This window comes from Zingiber officinale, chromosome 8B (assembly GCF_018446385.1).
Source record: "Zingiber officinale cultivar Zhangliang chromosome 8B, Zo_v1.1, whole genome shotgun sequence".
NCBI classification, from domain to species: domain Eukaryota; kingdom Viridiplantae; phylum Streptophyta; class Magnoliopsida; order Zingiberales; family Zingiberaceae; genus Zingiber; species Zingiber officinale.
Window position 1 is genome coordinate 40,139,662 of NC_056001.1, and position 20,763 is coordinate 40,160,424.

The 20,763-nt window shown below is 37.3% G+C and overlaps 2 protein-coding genes across 2 annotated transcripts; one reads left to right on the plus strand and one right to left on the minus strand.

The window, feature by feature from the left end:
• The first annotated feature begins 206 nt into the window (after positions 1-206).
• Positions 207-8,233, plus strand: LOC122014634 (subtilisin-like protease SBT3.9). Its single transcript, XM_042570957.1, has 12 exons — positions 207-506; positions 589-689; positions 797-888; positions 969-1,066; positions 1,150-1,305; positions 1,395-1,506; positions 4,522-5,065; positions 6,490-6,587; positions 6,668-6,907; positions 6,981-7,095; positions 7,195-7,396; positions 7,476-8,233. The coding sequence occupies exons 2-12, from the start codon at positions 606-608 to the stop codon at positions 8,042-8,044; spliced, it is 2,310 nt and encodes a 769-aa protein (XP_042426891.1). The 5' UTR covers positions 207-506; positions 589-605; the 3' UTR covers positions 8,045-8,233.
• Positions 8,234-8,749: 516 nt separating this feature from the next.
• LOC122014635 (rust resistance kinase Lr10-like) lies at positions 8,750-11,284 on the minus strand. The gene is made up of 3 exons (XM_042570958.1): positions 10,378-11,284; positions 10,123-10,146; positions 8,750-10,012 (listed from the first exon to the last, which is right to left on the minus strand). Exons 1-3 carry the CDS (start codon positions 11,141-11,143, stop codon positions 8,943-8,945), a joined length of 1,860 nt encoding a protein of 619 aa, XP_042426892.1. The 5' UTR covers positions 11,144-11,284; the 3' UTR covers positions 8,750-8,942.
• Between the last annotated feature and the right edge of the window lie 9,479 nt (positions 11,285-20,763).

A 20,763-nucleotide genomic window follows, 5' to 3' on the forward strand; every position in this document is an offset into this window, starting at 1 on the left:
TTTCATCCAAGTGCGGAAGTTTAAAAATTATTTGTGAGAAATTTATTATATATATTTTTAAAAATAATAATAATAATAATAATAATAAATAACAGAAGGAGTGTATATTTATATATATTTTTAAAATAATTATTGATTATTTTAAATTACGTTTTTTTTTTCATTCCTAAAATTAATATAATACATCACCCTTTACTGGCTCCAGCTTTCCAGGTTTGACTAGCGGCGTCACCGGAGCTCGCACAGTCGGACTCCTCTGAGATCGCTCACGATCTCCATCGCCGAGGAGAATTGTGAAATCGCCCGGATACAAAGGGTATTGCCGCCATTTTGGGCTCTGCGCTAAACTGCCCTCCCCCGCGGCGTTTTGGGGTGGACGCGAAGCGCGGTTAGTTTGTTCAGGGAAAGCTCTCTGGAGCAATCGAAGGATACAGCGGAAAAAAGAGCGATCCTTTCCGTGGGCTCCTTCCCTCTCTGAGTAAGAGAAGGGACGAGAAAGGAAGAAGGTGAGCCCATGATTCGCTGCATCGAGTTAAGTACAGTGGCTTATATATCAGCTGTGACTTCTTTTCTGTGTTTTTTTTGCAGCTGTCGCGATTTCAATCATGACTTCTTCCTCTTCCCACTTGATACTTCCTTTGCTCCTTCTGCAGTACCTTCTGATCCCGGATCTTCTTTTTGCGAGCAATGTGAGTTCTCCTCCTATTTGATGCATCCTTTATCACTTTTTTTTAAAAAAAAAAAAAATTAAAAAATCTCAAACAATGGCTTTTTGATGGTGCTGCTGCTGTACTAGGTCTACATTGTTTATATGGGAGAGAAGAATCAGGACGAAACAGAGGCAATGGTGGAGCTGCATCACGAAATGCTTTCCACCGTGCTCGGGTGGTATGCCATGGCCCTTTTCATCCCCATTGTAGTTGCTCGTAGAAGTCAGATTCAGTTGTAAAATTTGATTCTTTTTTCAGCAAAGAAGCTGCCACTTCCTCGATTTTGTACAACTACAAGCATGGGTTTTCGGGATTTGCTGCCGTCTTGACCAAGTCTCAGGCGGCTCACATTGCTAGTAAGCTTGTAAATTTTGGTTGTTATTTTTCTGTACATAACATGCCTTCATAGAATTATTAAGCTTTTAGATGTGGAGTGCAGATTACCCGGGAGTTGTTCATGTTGTACCAAATCGGATTCTTGATTTGCACACGACTAGGAGTTGGGATTTTATGCATTTAGAGGCAAGCTTTCCAGATGGGATTATCCCGAAGAGTAGGTCAGGCGATGGATCGATCATTGGTGTTGTAGATACTGGTAATTTTGACTCAGTTGTGTACAGTTTGGAATGGTAACAATGTTATGCTAATTTATGCTTGAAAAAAAAATTCTACTCCTGATTGAAGGGATATGGCCTGAATCTGAGAGCTTCAATGATCATGATATTGGCAAAATTCCATCACGATGGAGAGGAACATGCCAACAAGGGGAGAAATTTGATGCTTCTAACTGCAATAGGTTTTTATTTTTTTTATTTCATAAAATTCAGTTAAATTTCTGGTGTGAATTACTTCTTTTTTTTTCATTTCAGATTAAATCATACCACTAGATATATGATTCAATCCAAACTTGCAATGTCATTTTGTATTTCTATTCATTTTAAATTTCATTTCTGACAATATTGCACCTATTAAAGTGTTCCTTAGGAAGGAGTACCAATGTACCATGTCTGTGTTTTGTGGTAGTCCGTACCATAACTCTGTCTTCCTACTATTAGTAAAATATAATGCTTTGATACTATTCACATTCTACATCAAACTCAGATTATTAGAAGATATTTATATAATTTAGCATGTGTCTAAATATTGCATATACTACTATAAGATGAACAATACTGTTGAACTACAAATATTGGTTTCAGCGCCAATATTGATAAGTGAGTGGTTTAGTGTACAATGATCAATACTAGGAAGAGGGATTCAAATTGTGAGCTATTATACGAAACAATTGATCTTGGATTAGCATTGGCACTTCACTATCCTCACTCCTTCAACAATGAGGATGAAATGCCAATCTTCAATCATCTAGCTTGAGATCTGTTCTTGAGGTTTTGTTGTGTTGATTTTCAATTTAAAAATTTGGTTATTCTCATATTGTAAGCTGAGTTTATTCATTTTTTACCTTTTCTAGGTTACTTGGGCATCTAATAGGGTACTTGATAGTCAACTTACTTGTCATCCCTAAACGTGTCAATTAGGGTGGGTTGCCTGTGGCTTGGCCTAGCCCGACATGGTTTAAATCATGTCTGATCCGGTCCAAATACAAATGGGTTGGGCCCATGCAGATTTTGACACCATGTGGGTCTAAATGTAGAGCCCGACATTAATACTAATAATAAATATAAAATTTTTTAATAATATTTAATAAAACTATCAATTTTAATAATATTAAATCTGATTTTGAATTTTGAATTAATTTTTAGTAATAAAAAATAAATATTTAAAAAGACTAGGCTTGACAAGAGCAAGCTGAACCGGGCCTTGCTTAGCTCTGTTTGGGTTTGGGCTCGTGCTAGGCAAGAACTTTGGCCAATTCTAGCATGCTTGGCTCAACACAACTTCGCACGGGACATTATGGGTTGAACTCTAACCCGACTGTTCCATTTGGGCTTGTGCTCGTGCTAAGCAAGGACTTCATCCAATTTGGGCATGCTTGGCTTGACACAACTTCTCATGGGTCATCATGGGTTGGATTCGGCCTAGCTCAAGCGCAACCGTTGACAACTCTAATGATACCCTAGCTTGATTGCCAATTAATTTCACATTGTATGTAAATGTATATTTTTATGAAAGTACTAGTTATAACCTAGTTGTATTTTGGAGTATCCCCTTAAAAATCATAATTCAAATGATTTTGAGTTTAAGATGCAGCACAGCTAATGTAACACCTCAATATGCTCCCCTAATGTTGAGTTGTGGGCTAATAGAAGCACTTTATAAGTTAGATGTGGTAGCTTATTAACTTGGTTTTAAGTATTTTGGGCTAGTGGTTGGGTGTGATAAGTTAAATTGGTCAATTCTCTTATTTAAGCAGTGTATGATAGCTAATATATATTGTGTGACCCATTTATGTATTCCGCTCCATCCTAGTAAATATTTAGTTTAGTCGATATGCATTGAATCTAACATCATTGATATTAGTATTATTAGGTCTTTCACTATAGATAACCTTGGAATTTGAATTGTGGTGTGTTCTTGGTGGATTGGGACAGTACAGGATCTTTCTTTATGTGTAAGCATAAAGGAAGCATTTAAACTATATTTTTATAATTCTATCTGTTCATGTTTTTCATCTACATTCAAATAGGATTGCCTTGGTACAGTGATAGACTCTTTAAAGGGAAGTATACTTGTCACTATATTAATTTATGTAGAAACTCCATGATGAATGCTTGTTGACATGCAAAAAAAAAATCCTTTTCTCCGGGAAAGGGAGAGATTCCTTGATAGATATATATAATAACTCAGGCATCAATTGCATTTTTGTATAGCAAAGTTATGAAAACTTGCCAGAAGTAGCTCGATGAATTGTATGTGCTGATTGTCATTTAGTTAATAAACACATGGATATTGAAGTTTGACAAGTTCTTTCGATACTGGATTACAAGTAGTTGATTGAATCCCTTTTGGTAAACAACTGAAATGGGTTCTTGCCAATGATAAACTTGGGGTATGAATGCAATGAAAACAACTGTCAGATAATGCCAAATAAATCTTGTTGAAGTCTTGGATGCAGCAAATCCAATATTTGGTTGTAGAAATCCATGGGAAAGTTCAATATAAGCTGTATTGCATGCACGATAAAGCGCATGTAGGATATTCCAATATGATATTCTTTATCTTTTGGTTCTTTTGTTTAGTTAAGCATAATTCTCAGATTTTTGTTGAAAATTAGAAGCCTAGTTCAGAAGGAACTGAGACCTCATTTATATTGTCATATTTCCTTTATGCATAGTTGGATATTTTAGCTTGATTCTAAAAGAGATGATTGATTGGAATGCATGTCGCAGGCCTGTTTTGTTTCTCAGGCTAAGATGATGATTGCATGTTCAGTTTTGAAAACACTTCTCTTGTTGATCTCAGGTTTTGCTAATAAGATGTTCAATATTTGTTTTCAATTGTACATTTCAGACAATACAAGTACATGGATCATTCCAATATTTGAAACCACTAATACATTGTGTTAAATCCTGTATTTCAAATGTACCTATAAATCTAATGTACCCCCATAAAAATCCTGTATATCAATATAATATTAATGGAACAATTGGGTTCATATGGGGTCTCCTTATCAACGACAATGTGTTTGGTCACTTGGTCAAGTAGGAGTTAATAATATTGTAATTTTTTTTTATCATACTGACATTATGGCTATACCAGTTTGACCAAACAAGTACCAGACTAGTATTTGAGATGAATCTTGAGTAAAATTGTCCTTGTGACGGTTGGAGTTTCATTATAGTGCCTTTTGCAGGAAAATAATTGGTGCACGATGGTACATTCGAGGATATGAAGCTGAATATGGGATGTTAAATACAAGTGATGTTGTTGAGTATCGTTCTGCTCGAGACGCCGTTGGGCATGGCACCCACACATCATCTACTGCTGCTGGTGCATTTGTTAGCAATGCAAGCTTTATGGGAATTGCTCGCGGATTAGCAAGAGGAGGTGCTTTGAAGGCCAGGTTGGCTATTTACAAGGTCTGCTGGGCTTCTGGTGGTTGCAGCTCTGCAGACATTCTTGCTGCATTTGATGATTCAATCAATGATGGGGTAGATGTTCTTTCAGTGTCTTTAGGCCAATCACCACCACTTCCTGCATATGTTGAGGATGTTCTGGCCATTGGTTCTTTTCATGCTGTAGCGAGAGGAATTTCTGTTGTATGTTCTGCTGGAAATTCTGGACCTTTTTCACAAACTGTGATAAACACTGCTCCTTGGATTTTAACTGTCGCAGCAAGCACAATAGATCGGATTTTTGTGACAAAGATCACCCTTGGGAATAACCTAATTCAAGCAGTAAGTTTCACGCTTTCATATGTAGGTGTTGATTGTGATTGACTTAAGAATCTGATTTATTTACTACCTCTAGAGGATAATTAATTTCGTTATAATTGTTTTGTAACTCATGAGATCTACTTTTGTTTCTATTGTAACTTTGGGCATGCATAGTGGCAAATTCTGAACCCATAACAGTTAAAAGATCACAAGTTTGCTAGTTAAAAATTGGACTTTTATTCAGATAAGTTTATAAGTTAAATAAACAAATATTATAATCAAATTTTCCATAATTTAATTGAGTAGGAATGCCCCTAAAGTAGATGATATGCGAGAATTTGAATTTATCAATACAAAGGATAACTTATTGTAGCACTAGCCACTTTATAATAATGATTACTAAATGCCAGTTCATTCCTAGTATCAGTGAATATCTCTCTTATCAGCTTAGTAGACATCTTAATGTAATGGTAACTGGTAGATAATTAAGGAAACTAACTCATTGGGTTGAATGTTTCTTTTTTGGTTTTTCATATTCTTCTAAGTACCTTTTCTCCATACCAATGGCTATTTAATTATAGTGCACTTGGTTCATAGGAGTGACTATTCCATGACTTATGAATTCTCATGGAATAAGTATTCCTATGTTTGATTATAAAAGTGAATTCGGAGTACGAGTTTCCTTTGAATTATGATTTCCTAATTATAAAGAATAGCTATTCAATGCTTTGTTTTAGGAATAACTATTTTTTATTTATCCTTTCTTCAAAGGTGCCTAATTTACTCTATTTAATCTTCCAAAGAGTAAATGTATATATTATAAATTGCAAAATAGGTCAGCTGGTAGTCTGGCTACGTGGGCGGGATAGGTTGTTTGGATTAGGTTGAGCCTGATAAGTTGTATGAACTGGACATTTTTTTTAAATTTTTTTCGATGTAGGAATACTTTATCATTATGAGCATTATTCTTTGTCTAATACTTATAAGATTACTATAATCCAAACATAAAAATTCACAGGAAAACATCTATTTCATTCCATGATAAATATTCCTATTTTGCGCTTTGTTAATTCTATTCTCTTGGAATAGTCATCCTATTCCTTTTCAATTCCTTTCTGTAAACCAAATGCTCCATTAGTTTGTGACTGATTCCTTTCTTCATGGGTTCTTGATTCTAAAAAATTGATTGAGATAAAATATACATTCCATTTTGATTTCAAATTCAAACATTCAATTTCTAACTATGACTATTTAATTAATTGTGCAAACAAAATGTGAGACTGCTTTGCTCACTAAACTCAATATCTCCTTTTTTTGACTGATTGTATATTAATTATCTGAAAAATACTAGGATTAACAAGTCATTGTCCGTATTCCATTATCTGATTATCAATTTTATGAAAACAAAGAACGCCTTGATCTGATCTTTGATCATGAACATTCAGGGTCAAGCTTTGTTCCTTGGAGAGCATGCAGATAAGTTTTATGGGATTGTTTATGCTGAAGATATTGCTTCAGATAAAGCAGATGCTTCTGATGCCCGGTAGGCCCTTTTCATTGTCCAAAATTTTCTACATCCATTTAAAAGGCAAATATACTCTCTAACTATGATGCCTTTTCTAGAGGCTGTAGTGCAGGTTCGCTAAATTCGACTTTAGCAAGAGGAAAAGTTGTTATCTGCTTTCAGACTCGGGAACAAAGATCCCCGCTGGTTGCTTCAGATACTGTAAGAAGAGCCCATGGGGTTGCGGTCATCTTTTCACAGTTCTTGACAAAGGACATTTCCTTTGCATTTGATTTTCCTTGCATCCAAGTTGACTTTGAAACTGGAACAAATATACTCATGTACATTGGCAATACAAGGTGTGCCCTAAAGCAGATTTCTTTCGAACATATACTTCCAATTTTAAAAGTTTTCAATGTGATCGTGTCACAGGAATCCAGTGATTAAATTTAGCCCCACAAAAACAGCTTTGGGGACTGTTACAGCTCCTGAAGTAGCATACTTCTCATCTCGAGGTCCTAGTTCACTTTCACCATATGTGCTAAAGGTGCAACTGCACTTCAATCGTTACGTCTTCACTTTGTGAAATCAGTTTCAGTTCTAAATATCAATAAGCTGACATTCTTTATCTGCTCATCTGTTTCAGCCTGATCTTGCTGCCCCTGGTGTAAATATCTTAGCATCTTGGTCACCTGCTTCTCCACAGAACAGTAAACCTTCACTTGATTTTAAAATCGAGTCCGGCACCTCCATGTCCTGTCCTCATGTTACTGCAATTGTTGCTCTTCTCAAAGCAACATATCCAGATTGGAGCCCAGCTGCAATAAAATCTGCGCTAATCACAACAGGCAAGTTGCATTCACTTTGCTTGAATTGTATTTGTCAAGCAATACAATTGTGACCTAAATTGTATTGTGCTACCAACAGCTACTATCGACGATGAAAATGCCCTTAATATAGCAGCCGAAGGAGCTCCTAACAAGCAAGCAAACTCATTCGACTATGGAGGTGGACATGTGAATCCAAATCGAGCCATACATCCCGGTTTGCTATACGACATGGTGCCGTCTGATTATGTGCATTTCCTGTGCTCTATGGGCCATAACAATACTGCTGTGAGTTCCATTGTGCGACAACCCACTGTCTGCCACGACGCATATAAATCACAGAAGGATCTTAATCTTCCATCTATAGCCATACCTGAATTAAAAGGCAAATTAACAGTCTCAAGAACAGTTACAAATATTGGTCCAGTTGCATCCACGTACACTGCTCATGTTGAAGCTCCTCCTGGGGTGAGTGTTCGTGTCAAACCCTCGATCCTAATGTTCAATTCTACTATCAGTAAGTTAAACTTCAAGGTGAAGTTCCGCTCGGAGCTAAAGGTGCATAGTGGATACTTGTTTGGAAGTCTGACATGGGAAGATGGTGTCCATTGGGTTAGAATTCCTTTAGCCGTTCGCCCTATCATTGACGTTTTCAGTATCTACACATAGCTGAGTTGTTATTCTTCAGACTTTATCTTCTCCTGTTAGTTTCTTTCAGAACAGTAGTATTGCAAAGACGACAGAAATGATTGTGGAGTAGAAGCGGAAAAAAAAGGAAGGAAAAGCTTATTTTATGTGCAATGTAGAAGGAAAGGCTCATTCTATCCAAATTTTGAAGAGGTCATTGCGTCACTTGAATCAGCTTATCTAACATCATCATGTTTACTCCTTTAACATTTTAACCAACACTTGCTACAGACAATTAGGATCTATGTATTTAGACAAACATCCCAAAGAATTGCCGCATAACATATGAATCTCAATGAAAAAAGCTAAAGCACAAACAGGTTCAACAAGACAATGAATAAGATCTGTTAGCTTTAAAAACCTCCACATTCTCAACCTGTGATTATGGGAATAACAGAACTAGAGGAATCCACTTAGGAACAAGTGTGGTAAAGATACATGTAGCATTAAGTTAAGACATACCCAGTGGAAAATAATTCACTATGAAAAAAATAATTCTTGTAAACGCGAACTTAATTATTCAAGAATCACAAATTAGACAACTTACAAGCTTTGTGGAGAACTCCAAAACACTCTAGAGTTTGTAAGAAACAAGGAGTCAAGGATTTTAGATGTTGTAAGACAATAAGAGGGTAGTAGTTATGAACATTTTAGAATTTATAAGAAAGAAAGTTGCTTAGCAGAGAGTAGTTTAAATAAGCCATATTATTATGCTTTATGTACAAGGATAGAAAAGGCAAATAAAGAATTGGCTTCTTGTCCAATTCTTTCCTCTACTTCAACATATAATATATTTGACATAATCAAATTGCATGAGTTTATTATAAGTCACTTACAACTTACATACAAAAGGAGAGAACTTGCATATTTGATATATTTATTAGTTAGGATAATCTGGATGAGTGTTGGAGACAAATGGCTTAGGAGGCATCGGCACTTCTTCTGAGCTCCCTATAAGCATATGAAGAACTCTAGTCATGGAAGGTCTATCAGTTGGACTCCATTGAATACACCATAAAGCCACCTTAGAGAGTTTCTTTAATATTTCTCCATCTTTTTGTTCCATCTCCATCGTCAATTCCAAGTCTTGTCTTTCAACTAGTCGATCATACACCCATTCTGGATAATAAATCTCACTCTCCCTTCCTATTTCAGGATCATGATTTTTTCGACCTCCTATCATCTCCAACAGCAACATGCCAAAACTATAGACATCAGATTTATACGACACAGTCCCGAAATTCCTACAATACATTTCAGGAGCAATATATCCCATTGTACCTCTCGCAGCAGTCATAGTGACAATACTAATCTCCCTTGAGCAAAGTTTTGCTAGTCCAAAGTCTGAAATCTTTGGATTTAAATCGTGATCCAATAGAATGTTATGCGGCTTAATATCAAAATGCAAAATACGTTGTTCACATCCCTGATGTAAGTACTCGATGCCTCGAGCAATGCCTATGGCAATGTTCAACAATTTATCCATGCTCAACTGTTTGTTGCTTCCTTTGTCTTGCCTTGAGAAAATATACTTCTCCAATGACTCATTTGGCATGAACTCGTAGATGAGAGCACGAGTTGATCGTTCCGAGCAAAATCCCAACAAACGAGTAATGTTAATATGATGAATCCTTCCGATGGTTGCCACTTCATTTATGAATTCTTGGCCTTCCCCTTTTGAACTCTCGAGCATCTTAACTGCAACAGGAATACCGTTCGATAGCTCCCCTTTGTACACACTTCCGTATCCACCTTGCCCCAACTTATTCTTGAACCTCATTGTGATCTTTTTAATATCGGCAAAAGAGTATCGAGTCGGTTTTGCATCACCATATGTCGCTAGAAACTGTTCTACTTTGAAACGAATTTCTTGATCCTTCTCGGACTTCCTTATAATGTATACTATAATAAGAGATGCTAACACAACTACAGAGCCACCTATGCTTCCTCCTGCACAGAAAGAATTAACAAAGAGATTGAACTAATAATATTATAAAATTTATATTCCATTCTAACAAACTAGCTCGAGAATACAATATTAAAACGGTAAGAAAACTCACCGACTATGAGTCCGATGTTTTTTCCTGTAAACAAAAAGCAAGCAAGCAAGCAATTAGTAATGATTTATATTATCTAGTAGGGAAAAAAAAACTAGCATATCTAGTAGAAAGAAAGCATTCGATCAATTATATTTGTTGAAAAGGTTGATTATATGTAGTTTTAAAAAATAAAAATAGCAAAATTTTCTTAATATTTTATCATGTTATTGGACAAGAGAATATGAAGGAAGGTGAGAATGATGGAATGAAGATTACCATGGTGGTTCGCCCTCATTAAGCAGGCAGTTTGGTTTATTCTGCGGCTAAATGCACATTCTTTTCCTTCGCTATAGCAGAATTCGCAGTTCTTCCATTCCGGAATATTAAGATTTAAATCCATCTGTCGCGTTCGAATGAATCGCTGAACCCGATCTCGAAACGTCCGTCCGCCTGTATATCCGATCCAACCACCGATTCCAGTGCCCACGCATCCTGACGGGAGCAGGTCCATGGAAGACCAAGCATTCGCTGCATAAACCCACTGCCCTTCACCCCCATCGCTAAGGCACGGAATGGGCCCCGTAATCCAATCCGGATCTGTTGGTATTTCACTCGAGCAGTTCACCAGCATATAGTTGTTGTCGGAGTAGTAGTCGTCGTAAATTGAGCCGGTGAGATTGGTGGAGCTGAGCTTTCGCAGGGGACACTGAGCCCATTCGTCCCCTAATAACTCAATTCTAAAAGAAGTGTCCAAGTTGACGATCTTGCAGAGCCCTAAACGAGGAAGCGTGATGATGGCGTCACCGGCAGCGGAGCACGAGACATCCAAGCCCCGAGCGCCGCAGTACTCAGGAGTCGTACTCGAGTTCAGGCGGAAGGGATATCTGACGTCTATTCCCCCGCAGGTGGAATTAGTCTGGCAATCCTTGATAAACTCCTCTCTCTCCTCCCCATCGAGATCCTCAGCCCGAGTCTTCGCTTTGGAAGCATGGAGAAGCAGCAGGAGAAGGCAGAGTGCGTATGGGTGGAGTAGACGACGCATGGAGAAAAATTGAGGGAAGCTGGCTTCCAGCTGTAGTTGGGGATTACGGAGGAAGCATGATCAGTTGACGCAACTGGTGCGAATCCCTCATTTATCGTCCGTGGAGGAAGACAAGGTTCACAATGACTCGTGCCAAGGGCCGGAGGAAGTTGTTGTCTCATAATTAATTTGGACTTAATTTTCCACACGTTTTGTCTTTATCATTGTGGAAATTTCTCCTGGTCATAAATTACAGGAAGCTCAATTTGACGACGACTTCGTGTCTCGAACGACTTGCAATGCCTTCCACACATATGGCACGGCATTTGATTAGTTACAACTCAGAATGTAATGGTTGTGATGCGTGTGCGGCTTTCCCTGAAGATAAACATTATCTTTATAATCTTTTTTGTTCATTCTATTATAATTTTCAAGCATCTTGAAAGGAAATTGAGATGCAATCCCAGAAGTGTGCGAAACAATTTCATCTTCACGAAAGTAAAGAGTTTTAATCCATACTTGTATCTAAAACTCACTTGGGAAAAATCAATATTTACAAAAGAGACTCGAGGGCTGACTATATTAATATTAAGATGATGATTGATCCCATCCGGAAGCTGAGTCGAATGAAGGCGGGTCTTGTTGTGCGGAAAGTTGACAAAGAGTCGTTGAAGCGTTGGATCTACCGGGTACCCTCCTGGAAAGGTTCACACGGGCAGCCGAAGGCGATAGATGACCAGGACGATGACGCTGTTGCTCTGCGCACACTCAGACGGATCCACCAGTCGTTAGAGACCAGAAACCAGGGAAAAAGTCCCCGGGTCAGGCCCTTCGACGCTCAAGTCAGGTAATTTTTCCCCAAAAATCACAGAGAAAGGACGAAAAGTAAAGACTAATGAGTAATGACGAGTGAGAGAACCTGCATAAGAGACAAGACATCCCTTTTTATACTACAATGGAAGTTTCTGGGTCTGACGAGTGTCAGGGAATGTTGGCTGTCAGGCTTTGTCTGATGGTGATTGACACGTGGCTCTACTTAATAGGCTGGCGGCAAAATCGAAGGTGTATTGAGCCCCAACTGTTGGCATATTCCCTGACACCTTGATTATTCTCTGACATTCTCTGACAAGCGGTTACGATTCCTTGGCTGATTTATCCTGTAGTGCCTGAACGACGAGCCTGCGTTCCGAGATCTGGACCCGCCTTACTTTTATACACTATTATCCTTGACTTGTATGCCCCGATCTGTGTTAAGCTTATATCCAGACCTGTCTTTGTCATCTGCTATCTCCGGTCTGCACATCTCGATCGGCAAGCTAAATTTATGTCCCGACCTGTTTACTGTTCACTGCTATCCATGGCTTGTACATCCCGACCTGCACGCTGAGTCTGTGCCAGACCTCTGATTCTTGGCTTGGATGTCCCGACCTGCACGCCCAGTCTGTGTCCAGACCTGTGATCCTTGGCTTGGATGTCCCGACATGCACGCTGGGTCTGTGCCAGACCTCTGATCCTTGACTTGGATGTCCCGACCTGTACACCCAGTCTGTGTCCAGACCTGTGATCATTGGCTTGGATGTCCCGACATGCACACTTGGTCTGTGCCAGACCTTTGATCCTTGGCTTGGATGTCCCGACCTGCACGCCAGGTCTGTGTCCCGACCTGCACGCCAGGTCTGTGTCCCGACCTGTGATCCTTGGCTTGGATATCCTGACCTGCACGCTGGGTCTGTGCCAGACCTCTGACCCTTGGCTTGGATATCCCGACATGCCCGCTGGGTCCGTGTCCAGACTCATTTATTGGTAGTCTCAGTCCTCAGCTATACCCGGCCCGCGGGCCCGTTTATTACCCACTTCGGGGCTGGTCTTATAATCCCCTCCTTTGACCGCCCTGTCCGCTGAGACTTTGACTTTGGCCACGTAAGCTTGACTGCTGACCGGCCACGAAGGCTTAACTTCTGACCTTCCTGACCTCCACGTCAGCTTGACTGCTGACCGACCACGGAGGCTTGACTTCTGACCTTCCTGACCTCCACGTCAGCTTGACTGCTGACCGACTACGGAGGCTTGACTTCTGACCTTCCTGATCTCCAGGTCAGCTTGACTTCTGACCCTCTTGTGGTCTTGACTCATAACCACATTATCCTATCGACCCCACAAAACATGCACCGTATCAATAACAATGATATACTGAAAAAGGGTCATCTTCCATAGTCAAAGGACATTTCAACAACTAATAGTACAGTCGTTGGTAATGATCATCCTCACACTTGCTATTGGTATGATAAGTTTTATAATATAGTACGCAATGGCAGGATGCTTTCTTAATTTACTAGACATCTAAGGATAGAATCTCAATTTTAATAAATTAACGGATAAATTTCTTTTAATTAGTGGTTGATAAAAAAAATTGGGTCTGTCTACTATGATTACTTTCCAATTTATCTTGATGACGGGTAAAATTGTAATCATCAACCTTAAAAAGTGAGTAATCTATCTAAATGGCATCTCCACAATTGAAGGTGTATATTAAGTATAATTCTATCGTACTAATTTATACCATCAACTTATTGATGTACTGACCAACTGAATCTAAAATTATTGGATTGATCTTACATAGAACATTTCAACAACAGATTGTTCCAGTTGTAGACAGGCCCGGCCCTGGAGGAGGGTCATCCTGGGCGATGGCCCTGGGCCTAGATTTTTAAAGGGCCCCAAATTTTTTTTTTAAATATTATGTTTAATAATTAATAGGTGTAAATCTGTAATGAAAGAATGAATATCAGAATTAGGGCTTTGCTTCTGAGTTCTGTCGTCGCCTGCACCTCAGCACCTGTTACCTGTACAATGAAATACTTGCTGCGGCGCCGACGCCGCCTGCTGCCTGCACGCCTACGAGAAAGAGAAGGACTCAAACTCTCAAAGATATGTCTTCTCCTTTTCTATTTGAAATTTTTTGTCCCTATCGTATCTCTTCTTCTTCTTTTGCTCATGGCTCGTCTTCAACGGCTATCTGTCACATCTCTTCTTCTTCTTCTTCTTTCACATCTATGTCACTTCTCAAGATTTTTTTTTCTGTTATTTTTGTATCCACAGAGATGATAAATACAACAGCCCATTGAATTAGAATGTTCATTGTGAATTGTGAGCTTTGGTTGCTGATTTGTCGTTGTGAAAAAATTGAAGAATTGCTCTTGGTTGTATGCAGCTAAGCTAACGATTTAATTGTGAGCAGTGAACTTCTCAACTCTCAAGGTGCTATTTTTCTTTACTGAAGGTCTCATTCTCAAGCTAATGAATTAATTGACTTTATTTCTTCTTCTAAAGTTCTAATGATTATTGCATTACTTGCTACAGAAATTGCTTATAATTCATTAAAATGATAAATCTGTAGTAGTATGAACATAGTGAATTATAATTGGTATACTGAACTATAAGCTATTTCTTTATATACAACTAACTTAAATCTTATTATAAGATTTTAGGTCTTATATACAACTTGTTGCAGTAGAGCATTGTGAACATTGCTACGATATCTGTGAAAATATTTCAGATAAAGATGCTATAGTGTATTCATTGAATCATTTGGTGTTACTGAACTTGAAACTTGAAAGAATGTACTACTATCATCAATATGCTTCGACGAAATAGTCATGAAAAAATCTACTTGTGTTGTTATAGTTAGTATTGTTATTTCTTTAAGTATCATAATTTTGCTAATTAGTTTTAATTTGATAATGATTTAATTTTCTTTTAACAGGTGTTGTCTAATGAGATGCTTAACTTAACGACCTAGGACATTTCCATTAATATTGAAAACTATCATATTCCAGGTGTTATTATTCTTTTACTAGTGAAATAATTTGAATTATTTGTTTTTTTTTGTAATTGTTGTGGTTTTGTACATTATAATATGTTGTCTAAAAAACATCTTTCTGGATGTGAGAAAAGGAAAAAAAGAAAAAAATTAGAACAATTGACTGAATCACAAAGAGGTGTTATTAATAAATTCTTTATTAAAAATTCTCATGAAAATGCACAAAATTCAACTATGATTGTGAATGATGTAGATGAGTGTAATGAGATTCACGATGTTAATGAAGAAAGGGAAAATTTGAGTGAGCATGAAAATGTTATAAATAGGGTAGATAATGAGAATATTGACATTGATGAACAATTTATTTCTTCACTTGATATATATGATCCAAGAAATTGGGATAATCTTGATAATAATGCACGTGATATTTTAGTTGAAAAATGACCTATAAGAGAAATGAATATTGTATATCCTTTGGATGATACTTCTAAGCATTTTTCTTGTGCTCATTATTCTAGACATTTAAGTAATGGAGAAATAAGAGACCGAAAGTGGTTGGTTTACAATAAATATGTCAATAAAGTTTATTGCTTTTGTTGCAAGTTGTTTAAATCTGAAAACAATAGAAGTTCATTAGCAAAGGATGGATTTAGAGATTGGAAACATCTTAGTGAATGACTTAAAGAACATGAAAATACTATTGAACATATAACTAATATGAACACTTGGAATGAATTAAAAATACGATTAGATAAAAATCTAACAATTGATAAAGACTTACAACGAGAAATTTCCAAAGAAAAAGAGCGTTGGAGACAAGTTATAACAAGAATAATAGCAACTGTAAAATGTCTTTCTAAACGTTGTTTGGCTTTTCGAGGATCTAATGAAAAACTTTATCAAGACAATAATGAAAATTTTTTGGGGTTGATTGAAATGATTGCTGAATTTGATTATGTGATGCAAGATCACATTAGACGTATTCAAAGTAATGAAATTCATTATCATTACCTAGGTCATAAAATTCAGAATGAGTTGATTTCTATTTTAGCTAATAATGTTAAAAGTGTTATCATTAATAAAATTAAAGAAGCAAAATATTTTTCAATAATTCTTGATTGTACCCCAGATATAAGTCATCAAGAACAAATGACTTTTATAGTACGATGTGTTAATATGTCAGGTAATAAAGTGAAAATAGAGGAGTACTTTTTAGAGTTTCTAAAAGTAGATGATATATCTGGTTTAAGTTTTTTTAACAAATTACAAAATGTGTTAAAATCACTTGATCTTAGTATCGAAAATATTAGAGGCCAAGGTTATGATAATGGTTCCAATATGAAAGGAAAACACCAAGGAGTTCAAAAGAGGTTACTTGAAATAAATCCAAGAGCGTTGTATATGTCATGTGCTTGTCATAGTCTTAATCTAACTCTTAGTGATATGACACATTCTTGTGTTAAAGCTGTTTCTTTTTTTTGGAGTAGTGCAATGTATATATACATTATTTTCATGTTCTCCTAAGAGATGGAAAATTTTACTTAATAATGTGAAGGGATTAACTATCAAATCTTTGTCGAATACTCGTTGGGAAAGTCGTATTAAAAGTGTTCAAGCTATTAGATTTCAAATTGTGGAAGTGAGAGCAGCTTTACTTAAATTAAATAATATTTGTGATGATGCAAAGTCAATAAGTGAAGCTGAAAGTTTAGCTAATTCAATCGAAAAATTTGAATTTTTACTTGGTATGGTCATTTGGTATGATATCTTATTTGTTATAAACATGGTGAGTAGGAAATTACAATCAAAATCTGTGTGCATTGACTCTGCCATGAAACAATTAGAAGGTGTAATCTCATTTTTTTGAAAAGTATAGGAATGATGGTTATGCTGCAAGTTTGACTATTGCTAAGAGTCTTGCATTAGATATGAATATAGAGCCAATATTTGCAACAAAACGTCGTATTTTTAGGAAAAGATAATTTAATGAAAGAGAAGATGATGAAGTTTCATTATCATTAGAAGAGTCTTTTAGAATTGATTATTTTATTGTTGTTGTGGACATGATAATTGCTTCGTTAAAATGTAGATTTGCGCAAATGAAAACCTTTGAAAATATATATGGCTTTTTATTTGATTCAAAAACATTAAGAACTTTGGATGATGATGAATTGAGAAAATATTGTGTCAATTTAAAATCTACTTTAACTCATGACAAATGTTGAGTTACATGATTTATTTACTGAATTAAAAATATTACAAACGACTTTACCAAATATGATAATGTCTGCAATTGATATTCTTGAATTTATTCAAAGTGTATATTGTTATCCAAATATAGCAATTGCTTATAGAATTTTGTTGACTATGCCTGTTACAGTAGCATCGGTTGAAAGAAGTTTTTCAAAATTAAAATTATTAAAAACATATATGAGATCGTCAATGTCTCAAGAAAGATTAAATGGATTGACAATTTTATGTATTGAGAAAGACATCTTGGAAAATCTTGAAACTGATGATATTATAGAAGATTTTGCAAATAGAAATGCTTGAAGAAGTTATTATAGATAAATTATATATTATTAGAAGTTTATTTGGGATCTCATTTTATTATTTCGCCCAGGGCCTCCTGAGTAGAAGGACCGGGGCTGGTTGTAGCATTTGATTATACTAAAAAGGAATTACAAAATGAATAAGTCTTGCTATTGTCCTCCCTGAGAAGCTCCATGGCCTATTCAAGCACGCTTCTGAATCGCTTGTCATTTTTATTGCACCAGATAGGCTAGGCAAATTCTTTGCTAATCGTGTTTTCCATGCTCGCATAAAATATTTGAAATTGACTTTTACTTTGACATAGTACACAACTAACTATTGACTTTGTTGATTCACGTACGAATATTGACTTTGTTGATTCACGTACGAATATTGAAAGTAATCTTCTATAATTTGACATTCTCAAGAAGGAGACGACGGTTAAAAATAGTAATAATTAAAACTGTATCAAAACAATTGTCTGGACGCTTATATAGATCCAAATCACTAATTATAAGACAAAAATACCAAAAATATTCTAAATACAAAAAAAGTAAAAATTACTAAAAATAGTAAAATGATATTCGGAGCCTCCGAATATATCCAAAATGATATTTTTAGGATAAAAGTTGGTTGATTGTGAGTTCCAACAGATAACAAATCTAAGTTTCTGAATGAGCTTCGATTCAAACAAAAGAGCGTCTAGTTCTGATACCCAAGGTAAAAGTTTTGGCTTTCGAAAGTTTGCTGTTATGAATCCACATTATTCTCCTCATGGAGAAAATTCACCCTCGAATTGTTGACCACATCATCATCAGAATAATCACCATGGAAGGAAATCAAATGTTTCACATTAAAAACATCGACAGTAGGCAAATTCAAATGATACACATTAGGATTTATCTTCTAAATAATTTCAATTGGAACAATCTTCTTGGTTGATAATTTATTATAATTTCCAGCAGCAAAATGATCTTTAGTTAAAACTGCCTACACAAAATCTCCAACATCAAACTGTAGGATTGAAATACGCTAGCGGGGGTGGGGGAGGGGGGAAGAGGGTGAATAACACTCGTCACTTTTTCACTTTTCAGTTAAGCTATTAAGGAATCACAGCGGAAAGAAAGAGGTAAGCGAAGAACAAAGAAGACAATATTAACACGTTATTTTTTACTTGGTTCGGAGCTTATGACGACTCCTACTCCAAGGCCCGCGATTGTCGATAACTTTCATTGGGCAATCCATTAATAATTTCGAATAAGTACAAGTACAAAGTGTAATAGTTTAAGTGTTGATGCGATGATGAAGAGAGGCCCCACCAAAGATGGGCTAAAGCAAGGAAGACTGACAGACATGGAAGTCAAAGTCAAGGAAAGAGGCAAAGTCGGCCGAGCGGACTGCATGTCCGAGCGGATGAGTAAGGCTAAACAGATAACTTGAGGATAAGAGACAAACAAGTACCCCCGACCGCTGTCCTTGCCGAGCGGGAGGCGTGTCCGTCCGGATGAGAGGTAGCCCTCCGACAACGAAAAAGCTAAGTAAAGGAAGATTGTGTTGTTTAGTGCAACCAAGTGGATGTGTCCCGACCGAGCGAACGCCAACCGACCTTCAACAGGACCCACCCGCGTATCTCCTCGTATTCTTTTAGAGGTTTGCGCCACTGACAACAGAGCATGTTCCACAGACAAATTGTACTACGGAAGCTTGCAACTTGTCACATCAGAGATATGCATGCTCGCTTAAGGAAAGGTTTCAAAGATACTTTTTGATTTACTTTTTTCATAGGATACTTGGAAAAATGTACATACGCTTTGAGATGCATGCATAGGCACTACAGTGGCACTATAAAAGGGGGTTCCCATCTACAGGTAAAGGTATGCACAACCTTGTTATTCTACACGCTTTAGCTATAATTTTTCACTATTATCTAAATCATCAGAAACTGACTTGAGTGTCAGAGGGCCAACGTCAGGAACCTCTTCCCGACCCGGCACTAATGCTTCTGTGTTGTAGGACTACGTAAAGTCTCTGCCTTGTCAACTTTCCAGCCACATCCCCAGCTTATTATCTTCTCCACTTTCTAACAGAAATATATTTAGCACCGTCTGTGGAAAATTCACTTGCATCCGAAATGAAAAGATGAAAGATACTGGATGACCACCACCCTGATGTTAACACAAGAGGACCTGGAGCTGTTGATACAAAATTGAGTGGTAAAGATGGTGGAGTAGTAGCAGGCAGCAGTTGATTACCGAGCAAATGACCCTGTAGTCTCAATGACAAGTCAGTGAGTTGATCCAAGAGGCCGAGAGGAAAACTTGGCCATTCGCAAGCCCAACAATAGCCCACTAATCGAAGTCGGTCTTTAGGTACACCTCCATTTGCTTCTTCCAATAAGGGAAGTTGTCACCGTTGAATAGGGGAGGATGAACGGTGTTGTATCCTTCAAGTTGTGTCATTTCACAGCTGTAGAAAGAAAAACTAAAATGAGGTACCAAGACTTGGTCTTGGATTAGCAGCGTTTGAGATATAAAAAATATAGAACAATTTGAGAGGTGTCGCACCAATCTCAAATTAAAACCGAATGAAAACAATTATCTGAAGAGGTAAAGTTTTACCAATTCAGATAGAACAAAAAAAAACTACAATTTCCCCGGCTTGATTCGTGGTTGCACCAAATCAGAGCAAAACCTGCTCTGATACCACTTATTGGATCGATTACGCACATGAGAGGGAGGGAGGGTGGATCACGTGGGTTTCAAAAATTCTCTTTTTGTCGTTTTAAAATCAAAGTATGTGAACGCAGCGAAACAATAAAAAAGAACGAGAATACAAGAAGACACGAACGATTTACTTGGTTCGGAGCCTTTGACAACTCCTACTTCAAGACCCAGGTCCCGCGGACCTATCGAAGAGTAATCCACTAAAAGCCTCTTTCAGTACCTCCGGAAGAGAAAATCGGGTACAAAGAAAATTGAACAAGTGCAACACACTGCATTTATCCTTTTGCAGTAATTAATTAAAAAAATATACCGACACTTTAAAAATCGAAGTGGGAGCGCTCGTGTTGATGTCGGTCTGTCAGCTGCGATAAAAAATCCTTGGAGCAATCATCGGGCGTAGCAGCTTTGCAGTAGAGTCGTAGCAGGAGCCCGACGCAATCGGAACCTCAAAAGAACATGTAGTAGCTCGTATAGTAGTTGTTGTGCAATGCCTTCTCGAGACGGGTTTATAAAAGGTATGGAAGGCGTCTTCCATAGCCATGGAAGGCGCCTCCAATGAGACAAGC

Coding starts and splice junctions, on each gene's coding strand:
- LOC122014634 (XM_042570957.1), top strand. CDS start 606: ATGACTTCTTCCTCTTCCCACTTGATACTTCCTTTGCTCCTTCTGCAG. Junction 889..968: donor CTTTCCACCGTGCTCGGGTG/GTATGCCATGGC, acceptor TTCTTTTTTCAG/CAAAGAAGCTGCCACTTCCT. Junction 5,066..6,489: donor GGAATAACCTAATTCAAGCA/GTAAGTTTCACG, acceptor ATGAACATTCAG/GGTCAAGCTTTGTTCCTTGG.
- LOC122014635 (XM_042570958.1), bottom strand. CDS start 11,143: ATGCGTCGTCTACTCCACCCATACGCACTCTGCCTTCTCCTGCTGCTT. Junction 10,147..10,377: donor AATGAGGGCGAACCACCATG/GTAATCTTCATT, acceptor TTTTGTTTACAG/GAAAAAACATCGGACTCATA. Junction 10,013..10,122: donor AAACATCGGACTCATAGTCG/GTGAGTTTTCTT, acceptor CTTTCTGTGCAG/GAGGAAGCATAGGTGGCTCT.